The sequence below is a fragment of the Pistacia vera genome, unplaced genomic scaffold, assembly GCF_008641045.1.
Source record: "Pistacia vera cultivar Batoury unplaced genomic scaffold, PisVer_v2 Contig166, whole genome shotgun sequence".
Lineage (NCBI taxonomy): Eukaryota > Viridiplantae > Streptophyta > Magnoliopsida > Sapindales > Anacardiaceae > Pistacia > Pistacia vera.
Genome location: NW_022195747.1, coordinates 343,017 through 360,429, shown reverse-complemented (window position 1 = coordinate 360,429; position 17,413 = coordinate 343,017). Strand labels below are relative to the sequence as shown.

The 17,413-nt window shown below is 39.9% G+C and overlaps 4 protein-coding genes across 4 annotated transcripts; 1 reads left to right on the top strand and 3 right to left on the bottom strand.

Moving 5' to 3' along the window:
• Positions 1-2,516: 2,516 nt before the first annotated feature.
• On the bottom strand, positions 2,517-3,539 carry LOC116125468. Its single transcript, XM_031411178.1, has 2 exons — positions 2,986-3,539; positions 2,517-2,754 (listed from the first exon to the last, which is right to left on the bottom strand). Exons 1-2 carry the CDS (start codon positions 3,537-3,539, stop codon positions 2,517-2,519), a joined length of 792 nt encoding a protein of 263 aa, XP_031267038.1.
• Positions 3,540-6,062: 2,523 nt separating this feature from the next.
• On the bottom strand, positions 6,063-6,848 carry LOC116125467. The gene has a single exon (XM_031411177.1). It carries the CDS (start codon positions 6,846-6,848, stop codon positions 6,063-6,065), a length of 786 nt encoding a protein of 261 aa, XP_031267037.1.
• Positions 6,849-10,293: 3,445 nt separating this feature from the next.
• Positions 10,294-14,131, top strand: LOC116125481 (probable 1-acyl-sn-glycerol-3-phosphate acyltransferase 5). The gene is made up of 4 exons (XM_031411192.1): positions 10,294-10,319; positions 11,432-12,261; positions 12,469-12,599; positions 13,593-14,131. The coding sequence occupies exons 2-4, from the start codon at positions 11,699-11,701 to the stop codon at positions 14,021-14,023; spliced, it is 1,125 nt and encodes a 374-aa protein (XP_031267052.1). The 5' UTR covers positions 10,294-10,319; positions 11,432-11,698; the 3' UTR covers positions 14,024-14,131.
• Positions 14,132-14,441: 310 nt separating this feature from the next.
• LOC116125482 (UPF0496 protein At4g34320-like) lies at positions 14,442-15,902 on the bottom strand. Its single transcript, XM_031411193.1, has one exon. The coding sequence runs from the start codon at positions 15,836-15,838 to the stop codon at positions 14,732-14,734; it is 1,107 nt and encodes a 368-aa protein (XP_031267053.1). The 5' UTR covers positions 15,839-15,902; the 3' UTR covers positions 14,442-14,731.
• Positions 15,903-17,413: the final 1,511 nt, after the last annotated feature.

Here is a 17,413-nt window from a genome sequence, read left to right as displayed (position 1 = left end):
AACACGGCACGGCACGAAAAAAGCATGGCACGATAAGGCATGACACGAAAAAAAGCACGGCACAGCCCGGCACGAAAAATAGTGGGCCGTGCCGTGGACCTTAAAAAAGCCCGTGAGCACGAACATACACGAAAAAATAAAATTAAAAAATAATAAATTAATAGTTTTTTTTAAAATGGTGTTGAAGCCATTCTGTGTATGAAAGATTGGTGGCGTCAGTTTCAAGCTTCAAAATGTGTTGTTGAAAATATATTTGAAGATTTTAAGAATTTAGAAATTAATGAAATGAAGATTTATAAATTCTTAATCCTAATTTCTAAGTTTGTTGTAATTTATAATTGTAACTTTAGTAATAAAAAGTATTGAAATTCAATTATATTTCAGTGTTTATTATTTTATATTTCATAATGTATATATATTTTTAATTAATATAAATATAAAATGTCACTAAATATAACATATAAAATATTTTAAAAATAATTTTAATATAAATCAAAATTACCATTATTATAAATATTAAAATTAAATATTTTTACAAGCACGGGGGGCCCATGGCATGGCCCAAAGCATGGCACGATATTAACGGGCCATGTCGTGGGCCAGCACGGCATGACAGGGCATGAAACTATGCAGGCCTTGGCAAGGCACGGCCCACGGCAAGATGAGCTTTGAATTTTTAGACACGGCACGACCCACAACTACCTCTATGGGTGGTAACCCTAGCAATATACATCATACATGCGGCATGGCACGGCCCACGGCAAGGTGAGCTTTTGCTTGAATACAAGGCCGGGAACACTCTCACTGGAACCTATGAAGACATCCATCTCATGCAGGAGATGATGAAGGAGGAGGCCGCTGGGCATACGGAGGAGCAGATTGATGAGCAGGTGTTGACTTTGCTAGCTAATCGGGGCCTTCGATACTAAGGATGTGAGCGCCAGGCTGCAGGGGCGAGGTGCTAGGGCGGTGATAGGGTGATTGAGTCAAAGATGAGTGAAACGACTCGCACCGATGACACTTACTTTTTTTTTTTTTTTTTTTTTTTTTTTTTTTGCTATTGCTCATGTATTTTGGGGCCTGCGATGCCCTTTCTTGGCGTGTGTGCCTCACATTGTACTTGGAACTCAGCTGCTTGAGGCTTCTTTTGTATTATACTTTTGATTATGTTTTTGGTGCTTTCCTTATAGGCGAATAAGTTGATTGCTTATTTGTTTGTAGATGCACTAGAGGTTGAACCGCATGCTTGTGTTATGACTTTGGTGCGGCCGAGTGGCTGAGTTGTGTGGACTCTCTATTGGGTTGGGTCGATGACTTGTCGATTTTGAGGTGCAAGTACCCTTCAATCGGTTTGGGCCGACTGAATGTGTAAATTCATGAATCGGGCAGGGCCGATCGAAGGTGTAAACTTGTGAATTGGGCAGGGCCGATTGAAGGTGTAAACTCATGAATCGGGTAGAGCCAATTCAAAGGTGTAAACTCGTGAATCAGGCAGGGCCGATTCGAAGGTGTAAACTCGTGAATCGGGCAGGGCCGATCAAAGGTGTGAAAAACTCACGAATCGAGCAGGGCCGATCAAAGGTGTAAACTCGTGAATCAGGCAAGGCCAATCGAAGGTGTGAAAACTCACGAATTGTGTAGAGCTGATCGAAGGTGTAAAATCAGGAATAGAATAGGGCCAATCGAAGGTGCAAACTCGTGAATCGGGTAGGGCCGATCGAATGTGTAAACTCGTGAATCGGGTAGGGCCGATCGAAGGTGTAAACTCGTGAATCGAGCAGGGTCGATTCGAATGTGCAAACTCGTGAATCAGGTAGGGCTGATTCGAATGTGTAGACTCATGAATTAGGTAGGGCCGATTCGAAGGTGTAAACTCGTTAATCGGGCAGGGCCGATCGAAGGTGTAAACTCGTGAATTGGGCAAGGCCGATTTGAAGGTGTAAATTGCTTAATAATGCTTCATTGAATTCGGGACATGAGGCCGACTGTCTGTGAAAGAGGTGGATAGGCCCATTCATCCTTTTTTAAATAAAAATATAAAGAAAACAATTATGTAGATGAATGAGTTCACCTAAAAGTAGTTGCGTTTGAGATGGACTACATTCCAATTGTTGCTGATGTCTTTGCCTTCGGGGGTTTGGAGTCGGTAGACACCTTTCCCTGCTTCTTTGATGATCTTGTAGGGACCTCCTAGGTAGGGCCGAGCTTGCTAGAGTTGATCTCCCTAGTGTTTTGAGAGACCTTGCGGAGGACCCAATTGCTTGTTTTGAAAGTTCTAATCCTGACGTTGCAGTTGTAGTGTCGAGCGGCCTACTATTGATAGACTGCATTGCGGATGTTCGCCCGCTCGCGTAACTCATCGATGGTGTCTAGGTTCTGGCAAGGTTCTAGTTGTTGATTTCCTCGTCCACCCATTGGAGTCTAGTGGAAGGAATCGATACTTCAGCTGGGATGACTGCTTCAGATCCATATGCGAGGGAGAAAGAAGTTCCGCCCATAGATAAGCGGGTTGTAGTTCAGTAGGACCAAATGACTCTTGGTAGTTCATCTGCCCATGCACCCTTGGTTTTCTGCAGGCGTATTTTCAAAGTCTGCATGATGGTTTTGTTCGATGATTCCGCTTGGCCATTGGACTGGGGGTTACGGAGGATAAAGAAACTTAGCTTGATTCCCCACATGTCGCAGAAATCCCTGAATCCTGAATTGATGAATTGGGATCCATTGTCGGTGACGATTTCCTTCGATATCCCAAACCTGCAGATGACATGTTTCCAAATGAAAGCTTTTACCTCTCGGTCTCTGACTTGTGCGAATGCTTCAGCTTCGATCCACTTGGTAAAGTAATCAGTCATAGCCAACACGAAGACTCACTGCCTGGGCACGGTTAGGAGCTTTCCTACGATATCAATTCCCCACTTCATGAATGGCCAAGGTATGAGAGTGGAGTGGAGTCGCTCGGGTGGGAGGTGTGAGACGTGGGCGAACCTTTGACAACTGTCACATTTTTTCACATAAGCTACTGAATCAGCATGTATGGTTGGCCAATAGTATCTAGTAGTGATCACCTGGTGTGCAGGACTGCATCCTCCTGTATGATTTCCACATTCCCCTTCATGGAGTTTGACGAGAACCCGTTTGGCCTCTTCTAGGCTTATGCCCTTGAGGTAGGGATCAGAGAATGACTTCCTAAGGAGTTGGCCCTCATACATGGTGAACCTGGCGGCTCTCGCTCTTAAGCGGCATGCTTCATTCTTGTCGGCTGTGAGCTCATTGTGTTCCAAGTACTTCACTATCGGGGTCATCCAGAAGTCGGCCAGTTCGATGTCCATTACTTCTTCGGGCGACTTGTTTATTAATTGTTCCTTCCAGTTCCATTGTAGGAATAAAAGAGGGATGGATGACTGGGAAGAACATTGAAGGGCTAAGCCGAGGTTAGCAAGGGCGTCAGCATGAGTATTCTCCACTCTTGGGACTTGGGCGATGGAGAATTCTTTGAATTCGGTTTGTAATACTTTGACCAGGTTCAAGTAAGCTGTCATCTTCGAGTCGCGGGTTTGGTAAGTGCCTTGCAGCTGGTTGACCACAAGTTGGGAGTCGGACTTTACCTCCAGCCTCCTTACTCCGATTTCTTTAGCTAGGGAGAGTCCAATGATGAGAGCCTTGTATTCAACTTCGTTGTTGGTGCACTTGAATCCACATCATATGGCCTGCTGGATGACGTCTTCCTCTGGTGTAGTTAGTACTAACCCAACTTCCATTCACATTGCTTAAGCCATCCACTAAGAGAATCCACTTTGAAGGTGACCTGCTATTCATACATAATAACTCTCTTTCTGCTTGGACGGTGATGTTCGGGGTGAAATCAGCAATGAAGTCTGCCAGTGCTTGGGACTTGACGAGAGTACGTGATTGGAAAGATATGTCAAACTCACTAAGCTTTACCGTCCATTACGTGAGTCAGCCTAATAACTCTGGCTTGTGTAGTATCTTCTTGAGTGGGAAAGAGGTGAGTACGACTATGGAGTGGCATTGAAAGTATGGCCTAAGCTTCCTGGATGCATGGACGAGGACGAGGACGAGGACGAGGATGAGGGCAAGGGCAAGGGCAAGTTTCTCTAGCTGACTGTATCGTGTTTCTGCGTCGAGGAGTGACTTACTTACATAATAAACTGGTAGCTACTTCGTATCATCTTCCCAAACTAACACTGCTGAGATTGCTGTCTCTGAGACTGCCAGATAGGTGTAAAGCTTCTCCTAATCTACAGGCTTGCAAATGAGCGGAGGGGAGGTCAAGTATTTCTTCAATTATTGCAGGGCTTCCTTGCAGGAAGGGGTCCACTCGAACTTCTTAGATTTCTTGAGTGTGTGGAAGAAGTGGTGGCACTTGTCAACGGATCTGGAGATGAAGCAGCTCAAGGCGACTACTCATCTTGTAAGCGCTGGACGTCTTTGATGCAAGTTGGTGACAGTATATTGAGGTTCGCTCTGATTTGGTCAGGGTTGGCTTCTATTCTTCACTGAGTTACCATGTATCCCAAGAATTTACCTGACAAGACACCGAATAAGCATTTGGCTGGATTCAGCTTCATGTTATACTTCCTTAGGATGGTGAACGCCTGGCTAAGGTGGTCGAGGTGCTGCTAGGTCATTAGGGACTTGACGAGCATGTCGTCGATGTAAACCTCCATGGTGTCCTCGAGGTATTCGGCAAACATTATGTTGACTAGCCACTGATAGGTAGCCCTTACGTTCTTGTGATCGAACAACATCACCTTGTAGCAGTAGGTTCCCCTCTCTATGATAAAGGTTGTTTTCTCCTGGTTGTCGGTGCATCAAAATCTAGTTGTACCATGAGAAGGCATCCATGAAACTTAGGAGCTCGTGGCCTGCAGTCACATCAACCATCATATTGATATGTGGGAGCGGGAAGGAGTCCTTAGGGCATGCTTTCTTTAAATCTGTGAAGTCAATACAGACTCTCAACTTTCCGTTCTTTTCTTTATGACCACAACGTTTGCTAGCTAGTCGAGGTAGTGGACCTCTCTGATCAAACTATTATTCAATAACTTATCAATCTCCTCATTAACGATCCAATTGTGCTCTGGTGCGAATTTCCTGTGCTTCTGCTTCACTGGGGGGTGATCCACATCTACTTTGAGGTGGTGGATGATTGCTTCTGGGCTGACTCCTGTCATGTCAGCGTGGGACCAGGCGAAACAGTCCTGGTTTTGTTTAAGGAATTCTATGAGTTTCTCTCTTGTCTCAAGCCCAAGGCGAGAACCTATATGGGTCTTTCTTTCGGGGTCTTCTGGGTGTATTTACACTTCATCCAACTCTTCCATAGATGGTTGATCCAGCTCGGTCGGAGGAGTTAGATGAGACTGTAGTTGCTATGAAGCATGACCTTTGCTTTTGAAGGAGTTCTTGTAACAATCTCTGGAAGCTTTAGGGTCGCCCTTGATTTCCCTTACTCCTTATTTTGTTGGAAATCTGATGGTTTGGTGGAAGATGGATGGAACAACTCGCATGTCATGAACCCATGGTCGGCCCAAAATGACGTTGTATGGTGAAGGATAGTCGATCACTAGAAAAATGGTTTGCTTGTTTACTCTGCTGGGATAAACAGGAAGAATGATTTCTTCGATGGTGTATTTCTGCTCAGAACTGGACTCAACCAGTATGGTTGGTCACCTGTTGATGTTTGTTTCTTCTAGACTCATGGCTTTCACTACTTCAAGGAAGAAAATGTTTGCCGAGGACTCCTCATCTATAAATACTCTCCTGACCAGGATATTGGCGATCTGGAGGGAGATGACTAGAGCATCGTGATGAGGGGCGGCTATGGTGACTGGCTCGTCATCTTTGAACTGAATCACCTAGTGGGAGTGTGACTAAGAGGACGGATGGATGGATTGGATTTCATGGTGGTTGTTGGCTCTGGCGTAACATTTGGCTAGGGAATAATAACTGACCCCACTGATCTCTGACCCTTCTGAGATGATTGAGCAGAATCCTTTTGGCGTTGGTTCCTGTGGAGTTGGAGATGTTTCTTTTGTGCTTTTCTAGCTGATGGTATTCTTCCCTTTATCTGTCAACAGATCTCGGAGAAGTCCCCTCTTCAGTAGTACGGCGACCTCCAACCGTAAGACAATGCAATTCGCGGTGTTATGTCTATGGTCGCAGTGGAACTCACACCACTTGGTCGTGTCCCTCCTTGCTTCGGCATTGAGCTTCCTTGGCCACTTAATGCTAGATCCCATTCCTTTCATGATTGCCACGATCGGGGTTGGTTTGATGTTAAGGTTGTACTTTGGGATTTTGTATTGGCTCGATCTAGTTGGTCTGTTGTTGGTTCTAAATGGTTGGCGGTCATATGGTTTTTTGACTTTGTTCAGATTGCGTAGAGGGGGTTGGTGACGATGTTCAATCAATCTGAGCTCTGGCTTCCTATCATTCCGCCTTGGGTCATATCTGGCATGACTTGCCTGATTCATCTCATCTTCCTCCCACCTTATTTGAATCACTGCTCTAGCCAAGGTGTTTTCCATCGTGGTGCAACCAAGCTTCGTCAGTTCTTTGTATAGTTCACCATCCGGGAGGAGACCCTTCCTGAAGGCGTCTACAGCTGTCTCCAGGTTGTAAGAGGAGATGGAGATTTTTTCTTTGTTGAATCTGCTGACGTACTCTCTCAGCGGCTCAATGAAAGTGTCGATGAGCTGTGCAAATGAGTTGATTGAACTGTTCGAGAGGTTAGTGTACCACTGAAGAGCTGGACCAGAAATGCTTGAACCAAAACTCTTGCACATGCAGGCTTCCCTTAGTGTTCGAGGTATTGAGACGATGAACATCCGCTACTTGTACGAGGCTATATGATCATCTGGGTGGGTTGTGCCATCATAGGGCTTCATGCCAGGGATAATGAATTTGTGGGGCATGTCGGCTAGTGCGATAGCATCCACGAAAGGCGAATCGGTATAGCAGTAAGGCTTGCTCTTTTTAGTAGGGATTGACATTCTTGGTATGCGCCTTATCACTGCCTCTACGTCGGCCAGTCTCTTGGCCAATATCTGTTCCATGGGAGAGGCAGATACCACTAGGTCATCCTGATTGACTTGGTTGGCCATAGGATTCGCACTCGATGCATTTTGTTGGGTCAATCCTCGTAGTGTAGTCTGGTGGATCATTTATTCATGTATTGTTTGTTAGCCTGGATCCCCATTCATTCCCCCTGGTTGGGTGACTCCCATTGTAACTGATCAGGTGTTTTGCCCTGCATGAATGGTTAGGAGGGTTATTTGGTATTTGCTGGGTCCATTGGGATGGATGGACTCGAGCGGGATGGTTTAAAGTGGGTGACCGCTCGACCCACGAGGATGAGTCGAGCCGAGCCGAGTGGAGTTTGCATATGGATGGTTGACTAAAGGTGAGGTGGGATGGCGAGGATGGGCGGTTCTTGTTGTAGTGGGTTTTATGCCACTTGGACGCCTTGATCTTGTGCCTAAGGCGGATCAACCAAGAGGGGTTCCATTGGCAGGCCCCGTTCATGGTGAGTTAGGGCTGAATCGTCTACCAACGACGAACACAGTTGACGTGACCTCTTATCTAAGGTCGCAGGTCCGTGCTCTAGAGTTTGGAGAGGTTGCATAGATGGACCTGTGGCGCGAAACCGATTGGGTGGTACTTGACAAGGCAGAAGCTCAAGATCATAAAACTGACTTACCTTCTCTTTTAGAGATTGGTTCTCGCCCGAATGGATGTGTTTTCGGTTCGGATGGTAGTGTTCTCAGCTTCCAATGCTGCCACCTTGTCTGAGTGCTGTTGCATGAGGGCAATCAGAGCCTCCAGTTTGGCCTCGAGGCCAGGGTTAGTGTTGTCAAAATTGTTAGCCATGGAGAGTTTCTTCACGTAGCAGGGTACGTTGAGACGAATGATTGCTAGAGGTCCCACGGTAGGCGCCAAACTGTAGACATGAAAATCTACCTGTACGGAAAGAGGGACTGATCCCATGAGGTTGAGGCCACTAGCAATCAGTTGCACCTATACACGTAAGGAAACAAACGTGAAGCGACAAAAAACACCAGGGTGGTGTTTGTCGTAGGCACTCCGACGCTCAAGTCAGCAAAGCTGAATGAGACTAATTTAGTAATGGCTAGGGAGAAGAAAGGTTACCGGAAGTCTAGTCGGGGACTGTGACTACGGCTGTAATGCGAAGTTCTCAAGAGTAGAAACTTCAGGGTCTGAGGGTGTAATATCGATGTCCCTTGTGAGAGGGCTGGCCTCTGTTTAAATAGTGATTGTATGGTTTCCCAATCTTGGTGGGATTGGGAGTCCTTGTAGTAATCGTTCGTCCTAGGAGTGTATCCTTTGGCCCCCTTATCCTGGCGTGAAAGGGAGTTCGAGCATGACTCGGATACAGACCTTGGAGGAAGTGGGATAGTAGTCGACTTCCTTATCAGAGTTCAAGCTGGAGTGTAATCTGTAGGTGACTGTGGGCTCAGAATTTGACCATAAGCCCAGAAGGTGTGCTAGGATCAAGAGGCCCGGGTCCAGATGGTATGGACCGACTGCACTTCATACCAAATGGGCCTCATCTGGGGAATTCTGGCTTGGGCTACCTCGGGATTGGACCTAGGCTTTCCTTTTAGTCAGTAGTGTTATCCTATTTGGGCCAAAGACATTTTTTGGCCCTAACAGACATCTTTTTTTAAGGCTTTCATTTTTTCCTCTTATGTTTGCTTGTTTGTTGTGGAATGGATATTTCATTATGACTGAAAAAAAAAAAAAAAAAATTAGTATTAGATTTATAAGTATTTACTAAATATACAATTTGTATGTGTTTTATTTATGCTAATTTATTATTTTGACTTAGATTTAAACAAAAAAAAAAAAAATTGACCATCAATTCATTATAATCTAATGTTAATAAGTTGCTGGATTGTAAATAAAATAATTTTCTCTAATTTTCTTTTCATATTTGATGGTTAAGAAGTTGGTTGGTAGTAAAGAAAGGAACTGGGCATCGTTTTAACCCACAGTCCCAAGTTTGATTCCTCATTGGGTACAAAGGCAGTATATTTATCCATAATTTATCTGGGTGGCCGCAACGGTGGGTTACTGTAGGATAGCTTCCCGAGGATTAATCGAAGTGTGCGTAAACTAGTCCGGACACTTCAGTTAACAAAAAAAAAAAAAAAAACCTCTAAATAAAAATTTTAAGTTAATATAGTTTAACCCTTTATTTTATACAATAAAGTATAATTAATTACAATTATATAAAACTAACTCTTTTCCTTATTATCATTATGTTCAAGTAAAACATTGTGTTAATTTTTTTTCACTAAAATTACCTTGAAAATTAAATTAATCGAAATATATTTGAATATACAACTATGAAATATATTTAGTCTATCTTGCGAACATTATAAATTAAAGAAATTATATTGTCAAATTCAACCTTGACAACTACCCTTGGGCGCTTAGTGGTTTGATAGAGAGTTTTGAATATATCACTCAAGAGGTCAATATGGGTAACCATTGAAACTCTTACTCGATTGGTAGTCTCAAGGTCCCGAGAAATTAGTTGAGGTGCACGTAAATTGGTCCAGACACCCTCGATCATAAAAAAAAATCAAACTTGACAATATCATTAACTTTAATCCATTTTTAATTTTAATAATAAAGGTGGAGAAAAGGTTGGTGCAAATCAAATATATGACCTATATTTTTTTTCTTTCACGATAAATATTAATAATTTTTTTTTTTACAAATTTTCATAATAAATTAATAAATAAGTTACCAACCATAGTATAGTTTATCATTCTAAATATTTCATTAAAGTGACTATTTTGAATAAAAATATAAAAACTTATATTATAATAATTTAAAATATTATACTATTGTTATCTTTAAATTATGTATGATCGTATTCTTTTTTCGTATTTTTTTTTTTTTGGTTTCGTTTTTAAGATTGAACATTTTTATTGTTCAGAATTTAAAAACTTTGAGCATAATTTTTTTTTTTTTACTTAATTCCCATAGTTAAAGATATAGGAAAACATTTATTTTCTTATATTTTTATTTTTATTTCATCCAAATAAATAAAATTAAAAAAAACAATTATTAAAAATAAGAAAAATGAACGTGCCGTTGAGCAATTTTTCACGTTGTTATGTCAGAACTAAGCAGTAAGCTGTGGCAGAAAGCGTAATTTAAAGCAAATGGAGCCTCTTTTCGCCACAGAGTCTCCCCCGCTGCAGTTCTCAACAATGCAGAGTTCCAGAAAGCGCTCTTTTCCTTGCACCAAACTACAATTATAGAAGGTAAACTATTTTCTTTTCCATTTATGATTTTATTCTATATCTGTTTGGTTCCCGAGAAATAAACGCTAGAAAGGTAGAAATATTCGAATATTTGGATCTTAGCTTGTTACTTAAAGGTTACATACGAGAGTAGTTCTTATATCGTATTTATTTTTTGTTGCGTAAGTTTTCACATTCGGAAATCGAAGTCAGCTTTTGCTTCTGCTTAGGATTTAGATTCATGCTACAGTCTGATTTAGATCGGCAGTTTCGTTCTCAACTTAAACGTCACGAGACTTCGTACTGTTTTCTTTTTATAAAGTTTATGATCAGCTAGTGTATTTTACTTTTAGTCGGTTTGTTTGTAGTGAGATTGGAAGTGCTTTTGGCATTTTCAAACGTGAATTAGTTGAATGTTTGTGTGTTCTTTATAGCCTTTAGCTTAAGTTTGCATAAGCATCGTCCTGGATCAGAAAGCATAGACAGAGTTTCTTAGAGAAAAACTTGATAGATATATGTTATTTTTTTTCTGGAAAGCACTTTGTGGATAAGCGTTTGATATGTGATTTTTCTTTTTTTGTTATTAAAGTGTTTGAATGCTTTTATCAGTTTATGTAAGTGTTTTTGCTTGAAATAATTTTTCACTAGATCACTCCCCAACATACCATAATTTGTTGGTGCAGCTGTTTCACCAGAGTTTTGGCAAGTAGAATTAGAATAGTAGAAGCAAGGCCAAAAAAACAAACGAGTACTCATCGGTCTTCACTTATGTGATGGAATAAAATGGTATTCATTGGCTTATTAGGATTATTTAGATGGTTCGTATGAAGAAAGATAATGCTACTTTTCAAGGAGTGATGTTCTTTTTAATTTATCACCGAATGAATGTCCAGAATGTATGCCAGTCAAGTTACTGGTTTAATTGTTGATCTTATAACTCTTGATTTTCTTTTGAAAATAAAAGAAAAACTGCCTGTAAAAGAAAATTAAATAATGAAAGATTCTGTGTATTGTTACATTTGGTAAAGGCCTTTGGACTTTACAATCATTCTTCCCAGTTTACCACTCTTTTCCTTCACTATGTTGCATACAACAAGATCATACTAAATTTCTTATTGCCGCTCTTTCTGCAGGGTGTCTTGATAAATGCAGTTCTGTGCATAACTTCCTGAAGGTGTCTATTATGGTGGAGGCATTCTTAGGTGAGCAAGTCACTGCTTGGTTTCTAGGGACTTGAAATTTCAGTTCTCAAATACAAGTGCCTGCCATTGGGAGTTTGATTGTCTCTTTATTATTTTTCATAAATAATGACCCTGTGACACCTAAACATACTGTTAATATATATTTATCTGAGGCAGTGTATCTACCTCTGACAAGTTTCTAATCAGATTTTGGGGCCTATGGAACTTAGAAGCTCCAACAATGGAATAAGGCATCGCCCAATGACCCTGCCAAGGGTGTTTAGGGGTCTGATATGTTTACTGGTGTTACTTGTGACAGCATTTATGATGTTAGTCTATTGGGGTTTTCTGAGTGCTGTCATGTTGCGACTTTTTAGCATACGTTACAGCAGGAAAGCAACGTCCTTTTTCTTTGGTGCTTGGCTAGCTTTGTGGCCTTTTCTCTTTGAAAAGATAAATAAGACTAAAGTTGTTTTTTCTGGAGAGTTTGTTCCGGCAAGGGAACGTATTTTACTTATTGCAAACCACAGAACTGAGGTTGATTGGATGTACTTGTGGGACCTTGCATTGCGGAAGGGATGCCATGGATATATTAAGTATATCCTTAAGAGTAGTCTGATGAAATTACCTGTATTTGGTTGGGGATTTCACATTTTGGAGTTCATCTCAGTGGAGAGAAGGTGGGAAGTTGATGAATCAAACATGCGCAAAATGCTTTCAACTTTTAAAGATCCTGGGGAACCCCTCTGGCTTGCTCTGTTCCCAGAAGGCACAGATTTTACGTAATTTCTTCTTTCATTCATTTTAGCGGTTCGATGCTTCATGTTCACTCAATTAGTATTGTTGTATATAAACATGATGTTTTGAGAAGTTTAGCAATAACATTTTCTGTGTATATGGATTTTACCAATTTTCTTCAACAGCATACTCTTTACTTTATTGTTGCTTTTTGATTCATTTAATCACTGAAGTTCTTTCTTTTTAACTAGTGAACAGAAGTGCATAAGAAGTCAAAAATATGCAGCTGAAAATGGCTTACCTATCCTGAAAAATGTGCTGCTCCCAAAACAGAAGGGATTTTGTGCCTGCTTGGAAGATTTGAGGGGATCACTGGATGCAGGTTTGTTTTATTTTTGTTCTTTGCTGCGTAATGATATTTAAATGCATATGTTCTGTAATTATGATACTTTTTATACATTAGAACCCCAACCAATTGATTTTGGTTTGTAAGGAGATCATTTTAAGTGCAACTGGATTGAATTGAACAAGACTTACCAAGGAACAAAATAAATCTAAATAAATCTATATTTAAGGGAAGAGGATTATTCTACTGGCTGGTATAACTTGTGGAAGCCTATGTCACCAGTGTTCCTGTGTCAGTAGAAAGAAACGAGTTAATAATTATTTGCCAAAATTGTGTTTGAATTTTGCTTCTGGAATTCAATTTATTATAATTTATTGAATTTTATAACTTTCAGGGTAGTTTAGTGATGATACTCATTCAATATAAATAATTAGGGAAAAATTACAAAATTAGATTGAGGAGAAACAGAGAGACGCATTCCCCATTTGAATCGTCTTGAGGTGCTTGTATTTTTATTTTTAATCTACAAAAATTCACGCAATGATATATTGGATAGGCATGACACTATACTAGAACACTTACACATTAAGAACACTAGTCAAATCCCTTGTTACAAGGGGCCTAAGCTTATGCTTATCTGTCAGCTCATATATGTCAGATAGTTGGATTTGGTTGAGTTCGCTTAATTTCTTTTTTTTTTTCCCTTATTCCTTCTGTTGGCCATGCAATGTGATAATCAACTAATAGTTGGCTCTAAAATTTTGTTAGATCTTCCATATTACTCTCTATTTTATCCTGTCATCTTATCATTACAACATATTCTGTTTCACTCTACATTAAACTGTTGATCACAAGATTTAGTTTGTCTCTTCGGTTGATTAGCTTGTCTTACTACTACACAATATGACATCAGATCCTTATTAAATCCAATCCAGTCTATGTTTCTAAAATTTTATACAGCATCCTTGTGACTCTTCATTTACTGGTGTCTTTTCACAATTTATTTGATTGTTTTCTGTACTGATGCAGTTTATGATGTGACCATTGGCTACAAGCATCGTTGCCCAACTTTTTTAGATAATGTCTTCGGGGTGGATCCCTCCGAAGTTCATATGAATGTCCGACGTATCCCTATCATTGACATCCCAACATCTGAGGAGGAGGTTAGTGCTTGGTTGATTACTACATTTCAGCTCAAGGACAAGTTGCTTTCTAATTTTTATTCTCAAGGACATTTCCCTCATGAAGGAACAGAAGCAGAGCTCTCCACAGTTAAGTGCCTTGTAAACTTAACGGCTGTGATTGCCTTGATTAGTGCAACTACATATTTCACACTTTTCTCATCCATTTGGTTTAAGATTTATGTTTCCTTAGTTTGTGCCTATTTGGCATCTGCTACCTATTTCGATGTTCGCCCTATGCCAGTTCTCGACTTCGTTAAAGCTATGTTTAATCACTAGCCATACAACTTTTGAACAGGCTTTTTCCATTGGGATTTAGGAAATCTATATCCGGCCTTCAAAAATGTCACCGGTGAACTTATTTTACTCATGCTTTTCAGTATCTCTCAATAGCTATCTTTATCTTTATGTGATAATTTAATGTTATACATAATTCACACTTTTCTCATCCATTTGGTTTAAGATTTATGTTTCTTTAGTTTGTGCCTATTTGGCATCTGCTACCTATTTCGATGTTTGCCCTGTGCCAGTTCTCGATTTCGTTAAAGCTGTGTTTAATCACTAGCCATACAACTTTTGAACAGGCTTTTTCCAGTGGGATTTAGGAATTTAAATCGAATGCTTATGCTTAAAATCTGAATTTAAAATCTCACATTAATGATATTGCCATGAGTAGTCAGCTACATTAAACAGAGACTGGAATCAAAAAAGAATTTAAGAATTTAGTTCAAATCAGTAATCTAGTACAATTGATGATTACAATACACAATGTCAAGCTAGAATCTGAAAGCATCTATTGCCTAGGAAAGAATAAAAACAAATAACTTAGCAGTCTTGCATTTTTTTTTATTTTTTTTTTCCTAGATCCAGATATGTGTATCCAACATACAGTCTAAGAATCAATGAAATTCAGCATCTTCTTGTTATAATACAGCACATGGAAATTAGAAATCTGTCCAGAGAGAAGAACACTACCTACCAGCAGATTCAATGGTTAGGATGCTTTATGATCCTCTGGAGAACCACAGTCCTTGCCCTCCGAATATCGCGGCTGCATGTATCAGCCTGCACTCCCAGATCTTCAACATTCTTCATGAACACACCCAGCTTCTTCTTGATCTCCTCGATTCCAATCTTCACAGCTTCTTCCTCGATCACAAAGTCCACATTCTGCAGAAGAGCTTCAATCTCGATCTCTATTCGATCGATTAGAACCCGAATGTTGTCCAAGTCCTTGATAGCTATATAAGTACCCACTTGCATTGAAGTGATCACCTCCTTCTGTCCTTTCAATGCATTCTCATAGTTTTTCCACAGAGAATCAATCCATTTCCCCATTGAACCCAGAGGGATAGAACTAGCAGCTGCAAGCGCTGCTGCAACAGGCGGGGCAGCCATGGCGGCAGCCACGACTGAGCAAATCAACACAGTAGCACAAGTAGCAGCAAATATTATACTCGAAACCTTCCTCCAAGAATGGATGTATTTCAGCTTCTTATCAAGCTTGTTCTTCCTCAATTGCAATTTCACGAGCATCGATACCTGTTGCTTATAAACAGATTGAAATATCTGGAAGAAATCTTCAGTGAAAGGATCCCCAGCAGCCTTGAAATTCTTCAATTCCTCAAGAGTCCTCACATACCTCTGCCCAGCTCCCATCTCGTTATTCTCCTCCTCGAATTGTTGCAGCGCCACCAGAATCAGCAACTGGCTATCCCGAGCGCGCTTCAAGCACTTCTCCAATGAAGTACAGAAATCCAGAGTCTGCAGGCTACTCTCGAAATACTCCTCGACCAGCTCGAACAACTCCTGACTCTTCCAGATATCTTTCTTACATTCCAAGATAACCTTAACCACCTCCTGGTTCATCTCCAGAAGACACTCAGTAACCTCCTTCAGAGAATCAAACGACAGCGCCCGAACTTCAACGCCAACGGCGAGAGTATTGATTACGTGACTGGTTCGCTCCTGCAAGGTGGTGTCGAAGGTCTGCAAGTCGGCGTCAAGACGGCAAGCGGCCTCATAGGAGATGAGTTCAGTTGTGAATTGGGAAGAAGAAGCTTCAGCGGGCTTCTTGCTCATATTGCCCCCCATAGCTTGGATCAAAAACAAAACCCAGATAAAGAGATAAGTGAGAAGAAGAAGAAGATGAGAGAAAAGTTTGGGAAAGATTAGAGAAGCAAAGTGGTTGATAAAAAGGGAAGGAAGAGAGAAAAACAAGAGGTGAACGAAGAAGGAAGAAGCTTAAAGAGAATTAAAACCGTTAAGGGCCAAGAATTAATGTTGGAAATTATCGAGATTTGAGAATAGCTTGCACGCATGAGAGAAATGGTGAAATGGGAAGGTATTTGTATATATATATATATGGATGGACATGGTGGAAAACGCGGAAAGCAATATATTTCTCACACTCTCTCTCTATAGAATACCTCTTTTCTTTTGCAGTTTCAAAGGGCTAAGCAACTATTACCAAACCAAAACCACGCAAGCTGTAACTAGCCAGACAGAAAGAAAGAAAGAAAGAAAGCACTTTTTCTAAAAAGTGCTTTTACATTGTCAAAAGCAAAAACAACCTGAAAGTAATTTAATGTATTAGGTTAAATTTTATGAAAATATAAAATTTTGTAAAAATTTTTGATGTAGTTAATATCCTTAACAGGATTTTAATATATAGAAAGATGGAATCTAATGTGTGTGTATATATATATATATTTTGGTGATCGGGGTGTTTGGGTCAGTTTACGTATACCTCAACTAATCTCTCGGGGTCTTGAAGTTGATAGCCAAGTAAATTCTCTCAATGGTCATTCCTATTAACAATTCAGATGGATCAAACTTAAAATCTCTTAAGTAATACACTTAATAGTCCTAGTTGATCATTTGGTCATCCAGTGGTGGTTAAATGGAATCTAATATTAGAAATACACACCGAGACTACAAACTGACAAAAAATTAATTGCATGAATACATCTTAAATTAGGTTTTACTATCTGTTTATAAATAAAATGTATGAAAATAATCTTTTTTTTTTTTTCCTTAGTGGTGTTAACATGATATATTACTGAAAAGATTTTCGATTTTCCTTGGTTGTTAATAGGAGTGACCACTAGAAAGTTTAACGGTCGTTAACTTTACAACTCCAAAAGATTATTCAAAGTACGTATAAGCTAGTTTGAACACCTTTGATCACCCAAAAAAAAAAAAAACAAAAACATATGCTCTAAAGATACAAGGTAAGATAACTCATAGTTTAAATATACTTAATGAAATAGCTACAAAATTGGAGAAAGTGATTTTACTTTTTTTTTTTTTTTTTTTTTTTTTAACTATAAAAGTTTAGAGTGGTAAGGAAGTTGGTGGCTTGAGCTCCAAGAAAAGTGGTAATAACTAATAAAACAACAAAAGACAGCCGGAATATTTTTTTTCAAATGACGATAATACCCTTATATGTGGTCAAGCCATATGAATATCCACTAATTCAATTAAATTAAGCTAATCCAACTAACCCATAACCTAATCCAAGCTATTACGTATTATTAATTGCATGTTGGGTCTTTTTCATAATCATAAAATTTATTCTTAATTACGTAATTTAATTAAGCATGCAAAATAATATAAAACTATGAGTTTTAAAAACTTTATTATAACGATAAATTTCAATATCTTATT